At 35.7% G+C, this 12887-nt stretch overlaps 1 protein-coding gene across 2 annotated transcripts; it reads left to right on the top strand.

Annotated features, from left to right (window-relative positions):
* Window positions 1–3492: 3492 nt before the first annotated feature.
* Window positions 3493–7837, top strand: LOC136206745 (probable protein S-acyltransferase 17). Of its 2 annotated transcripts, none has more exons than XM_065997894.1 (10): window positions 3493–3749; window positions 3870–3963; window positions 4251–4345; window positions 4440–4607; window positions 4683–4755; window positions 4891–4943; window positions 5090–5181; window positions 5266–5318; window positions 5414–5539; window positions 7145–7837. In XM_065997894.1, the coding sequence occupies exons 1-10, from the start codon at window positions 3601–3603 to the stop codon at window positions 7421–7423; spliced, it is 1182 nt and encodes a 393-aa protein (XP_065853966.1). In that variant the 5' UTR covers window positions 3493–3600; the 3' UTR covers window positions 7424–7837. The 2 variants fall into 2 exon arrangements, with proteins under 2 accessions (XP_065853966.1, XP_065853964.1); XM_065997892.1 differs by having other exon boundaries at window positions 4251–4349; window positions 4444–4607.
* The last annotated feature ends 5050 nt before the right edge of the window (window positions 7838–12887 follow it).

Here is a 12887-nt window from a genome sequence, read left to right as displayed (position 1 = left end):
TGCAAATCACAGTTATTAGGTTTGTCAGACTCTCCTTTCTCAGGAGCCTCTTTAGAGGATTCACCAGTAATAATATGAACTCCTGGCTTCTGTTTCCAAATCCGAGTAACAGACCTACCTCGGGGCTCGGGAGATCCCATCTTTTGCTTCCCATTTCTTTGCTTTATATCAACATGTTCTTCACGACGAAGGTTCCTTCTACAAGCTCCAGCAGAATGACCAATGGAATGACAAATGTAGCATAAGTCAAGAAGCCTTTCATATTCAAGGAAAATCCAATGCATAGAGGTGTCAGTATCCACCCTTAGTTTGTATTGAATTTCCTTAGAAAGCTCCACATCAATCAAGATCCGAGCATAATGACCCATTTCACCATCCACAGTATTCTTGTCAAAAGGAAGGGGCACCCCAATCGCCCTTTCAATGCTTGCCATGATCCGCTTATCCCAGAATTCCCAAGGAAGATTGTAGAACTGGACCCAGACTTGAGCAGATGTGGATTTGTGAGAGTCCGGATTAAACCCCGGGCTCCAAGGAATGAAACACATAATCCCAGGCCTAAGAGCAATGGCACCACGACTCCAAACAGATTGGAGAGCCTCTGCAGATGAAAGAATGATGTGGTAAAAACCTCTACCGAGAGAAATCAATTTCCAATTAGGAGAACAACCCCAAATAGATGAAAGTTTGGCCTTCAAGTCTGGATGCTTCTAAGGAGATTCCTCTTTAGCAAGAGTGATACGCCCGATAATAGAATGCTTACAAAGATTGAGCCTTTCATTGTAAATATCCTTCTGAATTTTGACGGCTTTAAAGCCGCCTTCTTCAGGAGAAATAGCCGCATAAGGAGCAGCACCAACAAGAGTAGCTGCATAGGACCTAGGCCCAGCAGAGGGCCCGGGTCTCGAAGGAGGACAAATCGCAGCATCACGAGACCCAAGTGAAGCATGCTTCAAAAAAGAGGATCTAGAAAAAAGATGAGCAATAGAGCAATCCATCTCCATCAGATCTGCGAGAGCCGACCAAACAACCAACCATGCACCAGACTCACCTCAGATGAAACCCTAGGAAGCCGCACAAACCCTAGCCTCGCAAATTCTAGGTATCCAAATTTTGGCAAATAATTATATACAGATGTTAATAACACAATTAGATCCACTTAAAATTTTAATCAGATTTCATTAATCCTTTCAAAAAAAGTATTGGATGAAAACCGAATTTAATCAGATTTCAATTTAATCCATTCAAAACTATATTGGACGAAAACCGAAACACCACCGCCAGTGGACAAAGATTCCAGATCTCAACGCCGTCGAGACAGACGATGAGATCGGAAGAGAGATAACGAGAAAGACCGCAGGTGGAGAGAGAAAGGAGGAGAGGAAGAGAGACGACGAGATCGACGGACCCAAAGAAAATCTCCTGGAAAAAAATTACGCCCTAGATCTAGAGAAAATGCCTTCGACTGCGACAGGAGGAGCAGAGGAGGCATGTAAGGAGGTCGTCGTCACCGAAGGGGAGGTCGCCGAAGGGGCGGCGCTGGATCTAGATCAGGAAAGTGATTGTTTGGCTTTTTTAACTTTTAAAATGTCTTGATAGCGCTCTTAACTGACATACAATATTCAGATTGCCCTCCTAAACTTGCTTAAAATACAATCAATTAATCACTCAATTGCAAAAAAGAAAAAAAAGTCACATGTAGAAGATGTGTTGCACGCGCCTTAGAGGCAAGTAAGAACTTCCTTTGTAATATGTTTTAATCTATTCTATGAATTATGTAATAACATTCTAACGCGTGTGCAACATATCTTCTTCATGCAACTTTTGTTTTTTTTTGCAACCAAGTGATTAACTGATTACCTTTTAAGCAAGTTGAGGAGGATTATCAGAATATTTTAAGTAAGTTGATGAGACCATCGAGATACTTTGAAAGTTCAGGAGACAATTAAGCTTTTTAGACAAGTTCAAGACACAAATAATATATGAAGCCTTATTTAAACTTATGAGTGATCCACGTGGTAAAAAAATTGACCAATGAAAGCTCATCGTTTGGATAGACCCTATTATATAATTCTTGTCAAGTTCTTCATTCTCAAACTGTCGATTAGATCCATTGTTTCTCTTGAATCTTCTGTCAATTCTTCATTTTCGAAGTCTTCTCTTTCAAATGACGACTGAAGAACCTTGTTGTGGGCCAGGACTATAAATGACCCGAGCTTTTGCCTGTTCGGGTTCCGCTCGATATAATATTAACGAGTTCGAGCCGAGCTTCAAGCTCGATTCGAGCTTAAAATTATGTTCAAGCTCGACTCGAACATGAGCTCGTTTGCTCACGAGCCAGCTCGTTTATCTTATTCACGAGCAGCTCGTTTTTGCTCCTTAGCAGTTTTCATTTATTTTACTCGCGAGCATTACTTGTTTGTTTTGCTCGTAAATAAATAATTATCAAATAAATTAATAACCAGTTTAATAAATAAAATAATATAAGTTCACACGTTTTTTTTAAAAGATAAATTCACACACTTAAACATTAAAAAGCTCACTTTTTAGTCATCAAACAACAAATAATAGCAAACCAAAATTTAACAAATGTTACTTTCTAACTATAAAACACAGATAAGTGATTGGTTATTTTTCTTTCAGGAATTTTGTTTCTGTTTATGGACTTCTTTTTCCTCTATGTAGATTTTATAACGGATTTAAATCAGATTTATGTGGATTTTTTTTTTTTTTTTTCGGTTTTGATATATGCAGCCCTTTGGACTGCATATAAGCATTAAATATAAATAGAATATTCTTTTATATTTTCAAGATGTTTATTTATTATGCATTGAACTTTTAAATACATCAAAATTCATTTAATGCAATCATAAATTCTTTTATATTTTCTATATTTGTATTAATTTTTTATTTTTTAAAAAGATGTCTGCATTTATTATTTCAACGGGTTATTTGTAACTGTGTTATTAACAGAATAAAAGTTACAAATAACCTGTCGAAATAACACAGTTACAAATAATCTATCGAAATGATAATGTTTAAGTCTGACAGATAAAAGTTACACAAAAAAAAAACTGTATATAACCCGTCAAAATACAATTAACTGTATGCAGATACAAACATTATCATTTTGACAGGTTATTTGTAACTGTGTTATTTCGACAGGTTATTTGTAACTTTTATTCTGTTACTATTATAAATAACCTGTCGAAATTACAAATAACTTGTCGAAATAACACAGTTACAAATAATCTGTTGAAATAATAAATGTAGACATCTTTTTAAAAAATAAAAAATTAATGCAAATATAGAAAATATAAAAGAATTTATGATTGCATTAAATGAATTTTGGTGTATTTAAAAATTCAATGCATAATAAATAAACATCTTGAAAATACAAAAGAATATTATGACCCTAAGTGCTGCATATATCAAAACGAAATTTTATAAAGAAAATAAAATAAAATAAAAAAGAACTATGGAGGCAGTAGGTTATTGCCTAGAGTTCTTTTGAAACAGGGGTAAAGTCAAAAGCTTTGCCAAATTCCAAACGCAGGCCAACGCTACTTCGTCAAGCTTTCTTCTCCCTCTGCAGTAAGGATGGAGGTTCAGTGGGTTCTGGTCTGCCATGGACTGATTACATTGTTAGTGGTGATCTCGTTCCTCTGCGGGCAATGGCCCATCTTTCAAGGCACTCCTATCGAGCGTATCCATTACTTCCTCACCTTCGGCGCCTACGATTATTTCCTGTACTCCCTTCCTTCCCCTTTTCTCTCTGTTTATCTGACGTTTAGTTAGTTTTTTGTTTCGGTGATTTCGTCTAGATGTCTTTTTGTTGTTTTGGAAATTTGATTGGCGCTTTTGATCAGACGCTTTGTAGGTGCCGTTTTTGGAAGTAAGGGCACGAATTTCATTCTCTCCATTGAGAATTTCTGCTGCGATCGCCCTAATCCTATCTTACAGGTATTCCCATCAAAATTCCATATTTCTCTTTACATGAGTTTTGAATTTTTGATCATGAAGTAAAAGGAGAACCTTTTAGGGTGGGATAGTTAGTTGTGGGTTCAATTGGATTAATTGAGTGTTCTGCTCTTTTAGTACTTTCTTGATTTTATGCTCACTGCTCAGCACGGTTTTGCAGTGAGAAGATATAAATTTTTCATTTGATAGCTTCTGAGATGAAAATGCGCTTCAATTTTTCTATCTATGAGGGTTCCAACTGGCACTTAAAAATCTCTATTTGAATTCAGGTCATATATTTGGCTATTGTAGGAGGAACTTATTACTTCATCGCAACATCATCCTTTAGCTATCTTCCTGGATATTATTTAAGTGAAGTTCACAGGTACCTACACAATTATCGACATCAAAATTCTGCTGCAAAAGAATTCCTGTTGCATGAGGCATCTAATTAGAATGGACATTCTTTGCTTTCGCAGGTACACAAGCTTGTTGGCAGTTGGTGTTGGTGTTCTACTCTTTATATTGACTAGCTTCTCTGATCCAGGAACTGTGAAGCCTGAAAATGTTTTAGAATATCTCTCTGCCTATCCATATGACAATATAATCTTCACAAAGAAAGAATGTTCTACATGTAAAATACCGAAGTATGTACTTTAATTGTATTTGGTTGAGTTTTTTATTTTCATACTTTTAAGATGGAATTTTTCACCTTGATGTAGACCTGCTAGGTCCAAGCACTGCAGCATATGCAACCGATGTGTTGCACGGTTTGACCATCATTGTGGATGGATGGTTTGTACTCTTCTGTCACCCCTTTTTTGTTTAATTCATGTTTTTGGCCATTTTATGATTAGCTAATTCATTTGTAGTTTTGTGTTTCTAAAACAAATCAAATTTCAGTTCCTCCATTGCGTCTTTTTATTGCAGAATAATTGTATAGGAGAGAAAAATACCCGATACTTCTTGGCTTTTCTTTTATGGTAAGTATATATGATTCATTAGCAAACTATATTGTTGCACTTCACAACTTTGTTTGACATTTATTGCAATCAGTTGCATTTATTTTCAATTTTCCATTTCTTCATCATTATTAAAATAATTTAGATATCTTGTTAATCTTTTGCAGGCATTTTCTTCTTTGTTTGTATGGCACAATTGCCATAGGATTGATTCTTGCAGGACGATTCAAAGAATTGAAGATTGCATATATTCTGACCGGTAAAATCAGTTCCCATGTGAAAACTCTAGTTGATGACTGTTTTTATTTATGATTGTGATGACATGTCTGTTCATTATTTGCAGTTTATTATGGTGTTGGAAATTCATTCCGTAGTTTAGCTCCGCATGTTGTACAGGTGGGGGAATAGTGATTTTTCGTTATCTTTCTTCTGACATTTTGTCTATACTTTTTCATTTACCCTTATGATTAATTGTATTTTGTGGTTTGCAGTGGCTGCTGGGTGCATATAACACTCAAATTCTTCTTTTGGTGTTTCTTGCCGTAGTATCTCTCTTATTGGCAGGATTCTTTGTATACCATGCTAACCTTTGTCTCACGAACACCACAACAAATGAGGTTTCCTTTGCTCGCCTTACAATTCTGCGCTTTGTTTTGTGTTTTTCTCCTTTTTGGAAATAAGATTAGCATGGAGTCAGTTGATGAGTAATGGCACATGAGCATTCTAATTTGAAACCATAGACCCCATTGCTGCAATTAGCTCTCCCTTTTGCAGTATAGAAAAGGGAAATAAAGATAAATAAGTTAAACTACAAATATAGCAGGGGATACTTAGTGTTCATTTTCTCCATTATGCGGAGAAAAGGAAAGAGGAATAAGAAATGTGGCACAACAGGTATACGCATCCACCTAGTGGAAATAAATTTCGACTTTCCAGAATGTATAGGGTACTTTCCTGAATTGGTCAGTTTAAATGAGTTCTGCATGTTATGGTTCCACGAATAGGATATCGTCACAGGTCAATTCACAAGAAAAACCCGTTGATCTTCCTTGTTTTTCTTGTCCTTCGTGGAACCTAGCCTTGAAGCTCAATGGTGATGTGTAAGAGGTCACCAAACGCCCCTTATTCTTATTTTTGACTGAAAATTCATGATAAACTTTTATTTAAAGATGCTATCTCTTATAGGAGACACCAAGAGATTACAACAGGAAAGAGTTCTATTTAGGAAAACTACAAGTAAATTCAAATAAATCACTACTTCCTAATAGGAAAAATAAACACTAAGGCAACTGCTATTACTGTTTTGATATAAGTAAACTAAAAACCTTAATGACTAAAGCACTTCACTGCCTAAGCATAGGAAAATATATTTCCTTTTAACCTATTTGTGATTGTTGTACATTACAACAACACTGCAACAGCTTTAGTTTTTGACTAAAATGTCTTGTTCCATTCCCTAGTCTCCTCGGTGTTGGGACCTGTTTCCTGTGTATACTAGAAGTCTGGAAAATGTTTAATTGAATTAGAAAAGCATCTGATACACAGAAAAGGCCAGCGTCTTCTTCCATCTACCTCTACCCTCTAACTTTCATTTACTCAACTGAACTTGGGATGTGAGACTATAGCTGACATGAGAATGATTTTGCATATGTATTTGTTTTCAACCCCGGCAGAAGAATGAATCTTAATATTTTCTGATTGCTTTTCTAATAATTTGTCAGCAAGTCGTAGGTGATTTCCTGTGCACAAATGATCAAATAGAAGTTGACTACTACTAATTAAGTGAACGGTGGTTTTTACCTGGTCAGTCACTGACCAAGTAAATTTGGTCAGTCACCGTTAGATCTAGGAGGTATGAATCTAAGACTTACGATGCTTTTAATCTCCACCACAAGATTTTAATGAGCTTAGATCTAACGATGACTTACCAAATTCACTTGGTCAGTCTTTGCCAAGAATTATTGCTTTTTCATGAAGTGCCAATTTCATTTCTATTTTCTAGAGGGGTGGTTTTTAGTTTTATGCAATAAATTGTTCCCCATTTATCATGAAGAATGAAATAATGAGAAGTTGTGCTGTTTCCATGATTGATTCCATGGTGTTGCTTGAATTTTTGGTAATTCTTTTAGATGGTTTTGTCATTTGTGATGTGTTTTGCTTTACTATTATTAGTTTATCAAAACTGAGATGCTTAATTAGTTTTTGTTGGTGTGCAATTATAGACATTCAAGTGGCAAGAGTACATAAGCTGGCAAAGGAAAGTGAGGGAAGCAAGAGTTAGTGCTGCAGCACTTAAAGCAAGCATTAGCGGGTTGAGCAGTGAAGCAAAGCCTCGGATGAACAAATGCAAAGCCTTTTTCCAGAGATCCCCACTTGAAGATACTGAGATTGATGCAAAGAAAAACATGTATGATAAGGGTATACTTGAGAATCTTTTGGAAATAGTGTTTCCGTTATCAACAAGACCATCATTTCGGAAAAGAAAATCCAAGTCTAGCTGAGGTGGTTTATTGCGGAAGAGAGGATTGGATTGGATTGGTTTGATTGAAAAGGGCCGTCTGAGTGAATTGTATTTTGTGCATATGATTATTATTGTGCCAAGAGTGGCTGGAGCTAGCCTGAAAAGAAATGAATCCTGAGGTGGAGGCTAATATCAATGAGTTGGTGATGCAATTTGGCATTAGATGGTGAGTTGAGTGCTGTGGTCTGAAGAATATAGAGACATTTTGAATAGAGAAACATGTGATTCTGCAAAGAGAAGCAATGTTGGAGAGTTTATTTAATCTTAATCTTGGGAGTTGTAAATGGGGATCAGATCAGGCTGTACAGTAGTAGTTATATGTGGGATTGATACAAGGTTTAATTATTGGGAAAATTACAAATCTGACCTATTTTGAAAGCCCATTTACATATTAGGCCTAGTTGTTCAACATCTTACAAATCTAAAAACTTTCACTACACTTGGACAAAAATGCTCTCATCTTCTTCATTTCTTCACCTTGATAATCCAACTCAAATTTCATGATGATGTTAACCTCAAAACTTTTCTCGCATCTTCTTTCAACTTCACAATCTGAGTTAATCTCAAAACTTTTCTTGCATCTTCAACAGAAATTCTGAAACGATTAGGAGGCGGTTCATTCTCCAATCGGTACTGAGAGCAACTCCGGCAGCTGTCGTGTTGTCGCGTTGTATATATAACATGACATCATATATAAACTATTCTTTGTCGCGTTATGTCGCGTTCGCGACAGCTAACATAATTATTGTCGCATTATGTCACGTTTTCATATAACGCCTGTTGCGTTATATGAAAACGTGACACAATGCGACAACGAATAATTTATATATGATGTCGCGTTATATATGCAACTCGACAACGCAAGGATGAAACCAGATTTGAGAAGAGATTAGAACCAAAAAAAAAAAAAGAAAAAAAAAAGAAACAACTTATGTGAGAAGTTAAAATGGTACTGCGAATAGCAGGAAAGAAAATTGGCTTCTCCAATAAATATACTACAAGAGCTTCCGACTTCCAAGACGATTCCGTTTTTGGGAATATTTATTGCATGTGATCCTAGGTTTCGAATAGCTTCTGACTTCGATAGCGATTCGAAACGGAGGGGTCGATTTGGATATGGAGCTTCGACGGTGGACTCCGATTTCGTGAGAGGACTTCGATGGAGCTTTTGATTTTTGGAGGAGGACTTCGATGGAAGAGAAGTGAATATGAGGAAAAAGAGAAGAAAGTGAAAGTGAGGGTATTTTGGTCCAAATCAAGTGTCTAGATTGGTAAGAAGTGAGACAACTAGTCCTAATATGTAAATGAACTTTCAAATAGCTCCAATTTTGTGATTAACCTTTTAATTAATGTTATGTTGTATTCTAGTCCTAGGACTTAAAAGTCCCAGTAATCAATAAGAAATTTTAAGCCATATAGATAACCTAATGTTATGATGTATTCATTTGCTCTTGTCGAGTTTAACATGAGTGGAATTAACTTATAGTCCGTGTGTGCATTTGTTTCGTATATATCCATTTATCCTGAAGGGTTTTAATGATGAAAATTGAATTGCGAATGGGTGGCTTTTGGTTTCTAAGAAGTTTTAGAATTTCATTTAAGGTATAATTTCCTTTTATAAAAATAGTTTGATTCTCTTTGTAGATTTTATACCAGTTCTAGTTTGAATCCATATGGAAGTTTATTTATCTTCCTTCAGTTTTTTATGATGGAATAATATATTCTTTTATAAAAAAACAAAACTATATGATTCTACTAAACAGATTTTTTTAAGTAAAGGTAGGAAAATCAGGGAAAAGGGAACCGATCTTGTCCCAACTAGATTGGTACCGGAACCCGATCACTAGCTAATTGATTATGGTATATACTCTTTTGCTAATTGATTTTTTGAAATGAATTGATTTTTTTTTAATATTTTGATATTGGAGATTTGAGAACATGACTTGTTTAAGCATGCTAGCTAAGGATAGGCCCATAGGATCGTGCACATCGAACATCTGAGTTAGAACTTATAGAACGGTACATTGGAGAGATAGAATTTATTAATTGATGACAATAAAATGTCAAAGTAATTAATTAGTGGTTAATTAATTGATACTTTGTATCAATGTAATTAATTAATGGTTTTAGGAGTTGAGTATTTAATTGATTAATTAATTTGGGGAATGTAATTAATTAATTTGTAAATTAATGAAATTGCATTCGGTGAATAATTAATTACTTGATACGTCAATTTATTAATTAGTGTTGTTTATTTAATTGGGGTAATTAAATTTAATCTAATCATAATTAATTGCATAGAATAAATACTATTGGTATTTATTTATGTAATTAGATTAAGATTGGATTAGTTTTGTAATTAACCAATTAACCCTAAACCAATTAGGTTTAGAAATAAACACACTATATATATAAAATTAACCTAATAACCTAATCACTAATTCATATGATTTTCGGCCACAATTCTATTGCTTGGGAAGCAATAAGTTAGGCGGCCACCACATGATTAAAGGTGAGGAATCTTTGTGAAATTACTCTATCTCTCCAGATCTTTCTCCGTTCTTCGGCTAGCACCGGTTCTGGCTCAATAGCTGTTCGTGCACCTGACTATGGAGATCTTACTACCTTGTGGATTCTTCAGCCGTCTCTAGAAGAGACAGTCCGGGTATGTTTATATCCTTAAACGGATCAAAAGGTTTTATTCAATCAATGGTTAACGGACAAAGATCAAGCTATAAGGGATTAGAAATAAATTTTAAACCGTAATTCCGCTGCGCTATAATTGATTAACTGGCAATAATCCCTAACAGTGGTATCAGAGCCATGGTTTAGTCCGTTTTGATTGATTGAAAAATTAATATGATTTGGTTTTATTATTTTTCCAAATCAAAATTTGAAATTTCCTATTTAATTCCTCGTGTAGAAATTGTTCTAGGAAGTTTTCTATTTTATTTATGTCTGTATTTTGTTGTGTTTGGTTCTGAAATTATTTTTAGAATTATAAATTTAAAAAAAAAATACAGCAGCTGTTTTATTTATACAGTAATAAAAAGAAAAAAAATAGTTTCGGACACGGAATAGCAGTCGCGGGACAGCTGTCCGCGGACAGCAGCCCCGTCGCTATCCCGAGTCCGTCAAAAATTCAGAATTAGTCTAATTTTGGATTTAACGGGACTGATTTTAATCTTTAAAAATTTTCACGGGTATTTTTTTAATAAAATCAGGGCCCTAATACCGTTTAATTTATTAAACGTGTTTGGAATGAAAATTAATTGGTATTAAAACGTTTTTGATTGGCATGCATATTTAATTTTAATCGAATTGATAATTTGTGTAAAATTGAATATGATTAATTTTTGAAATTGGCCCAATAGACCGTGACACCGGTTTAAATTGGGAGGGCTAAATTTTAGATATGTGACGACCCTAAAATTCAGTGGGAGCGAAATTGTAATTTTGCATACAAATGGATGTTAACCGTTTGGGCCTTTATGGGCCTTAGTCACATATGGTAAAATTGGCGATTTCACCCTAAGTAACTCGGCTTAACTTTATTAGATGATTTTGGAATGCCATGATCATGCATTATATTTATATGTCTTACCGTGCAGCAATGTGTTATAGAGTTCTATGGGCCCTAAATTAAAGTCGGTTTGTAATTTAATTTTTTTTTTTGGGAAATATGGCATGCGTGTCATTCTTTCATTAATGTAATTTTAGAATAGGTTCTATTCATAAAAATTGTAATTGGTCGTGAAGAATCCCAGATGGTCCAAGCCCATGGTGGGAGCCCAAGGAGACTTGAAGCAAGCCCGTGAAGATTAGATAGTTTATCTAGTTTCACTATGATGTATTAGAAGGCCCATAGAGTCTCTATGTTTATTTTAATTATACAATTGCTTAGTATAACATGAAATATAAGTAGCAACGATCACCAGATCATCACCCGCGATAATTATATGTTAAAGCCGTATCACTTAATTAATCCGGATAATGAAATATTGAGTCGCTTAAAAGTGCTTTCCATATTCACACCTCTTCCTTCCAGGTAGTGCTACAGTGTATGACGTGCCCTAGCAGGTATGCTGTAGTATTTAGTGGGCCGTCGAGGGTTAGGATACTTTGGTATGGCTAACACGTGTATGGTGGTTGGACTCAACGTGGGTAGCATTAGCTCAGAGCGGGCCCTAAGCACAGATGGGCTAAGTGTCACAAAGTCCATCATACTAAGAGTCATTGCGGAGGATTGGATAGTTTATCCTACCAAATCGTCAATGGTCGACGGCGGAGCCCTAGCTCGGTCGATTATTGATGGATTGTGGATATTGGTCAAGACAGCCAAATAAATATCACCAATAACAAATTAAAATGGATTATTAATTTGATCTTTGGCTTAAGCCCTTTATTCTAACTCTAATGTAATTTTTCCATGTAGATAAAAATCACCAAGTTACATAAAAAAAAGAAATAATGACTGCAATAAGCAACAACTCCTTCAGACCACTCCTGGAAAAGGAAAAATCTTCAGGGACTGATTACCTTGACTGTTCTATGGACTTGCAAAAGGTTTGTAGACACGAGTGGAAGGAATCTGTACTGACTACTACCTTACCAGCCAACAAAGGGAACATGCCTAAGGGAAAGGCCAAGTCCAAGTCCAAGGCGAACGCCCAAAAGGCCAAGTCAAAGATAAGGAAGGCGGCAACTCCTAAGGGTAGGTTGGCCTCGACAGATGATATCTATCACGAATGTAATGAGAAGGGACACTGGAAGAACGTGTGTCCAAAGATAAGGGAGAAACAGAAGGCTAAAGCTTCTGGTTCTGGCATTTATGTTGTTGAGATAAATCTGGCTATTTCTACATCTTGGGTTTTAGACACTGGATGTGGTACTCACATTTGTTCAAATGTGCAGGGAATGAGAAATAGGAGGTTGTTAGGATCTGGTGAAGTGGATCTTCGAGTCGGCAATGATGCTCGTGTAGAGGCCTTGGAGATCGGAGATTACACTTTGGAGATGCCTACTGGTTTAGTTTTAGAACTTAAAGATTGTTGTTTTGTACCTGCAATGCGCAGGAATATTATCTCAGTTTCTATGTTGGATATTTCCAGTTTTAATTTTAATATTGGAAGTGGTAGGATTTCTATACATCGTGGCAATATTGTTTATGGAACCGCATTTCTAGAAAATGGTTTGTATATCCTTGATCTAAAACGTAGTGAATCAATCTATAACATAAACGCTAAAAGGATTAAGACTAATGAACTAAATCCTACATATATCTGGCACTGTCGTCTTGGCCACATAAATGAGAAACGCATAACTAGGCTTCACTCTAGTGGAGCGCTAGGGTCATTCGACATGCAGTCTTATGACACGTGTGAATCTTGTTTAAGAGGGAAGATGACAAAGGCGCCTTTCACCAAAACTGGTGTAAGGGCCAC

This window comes from Euphorbia lathyris, chromosome 9 (genome assembly GCF_963576675.1).
Source record: "Euphorbia lathyris chromosome 9, ddEupLath1.1, whole genome shotgun sequence".
Taxonomy (NCBI): domain Eukaryota; kingdom Viridiplantae; phylum Streptophyta; class Magnoliopsida; order Malpighiales; family Euphorbiaceae; genus Euphorbia; species Euphorbia lathyris.
This window is presented reverse-complemented; position numbering and strand designations above follow the sequence as displayed.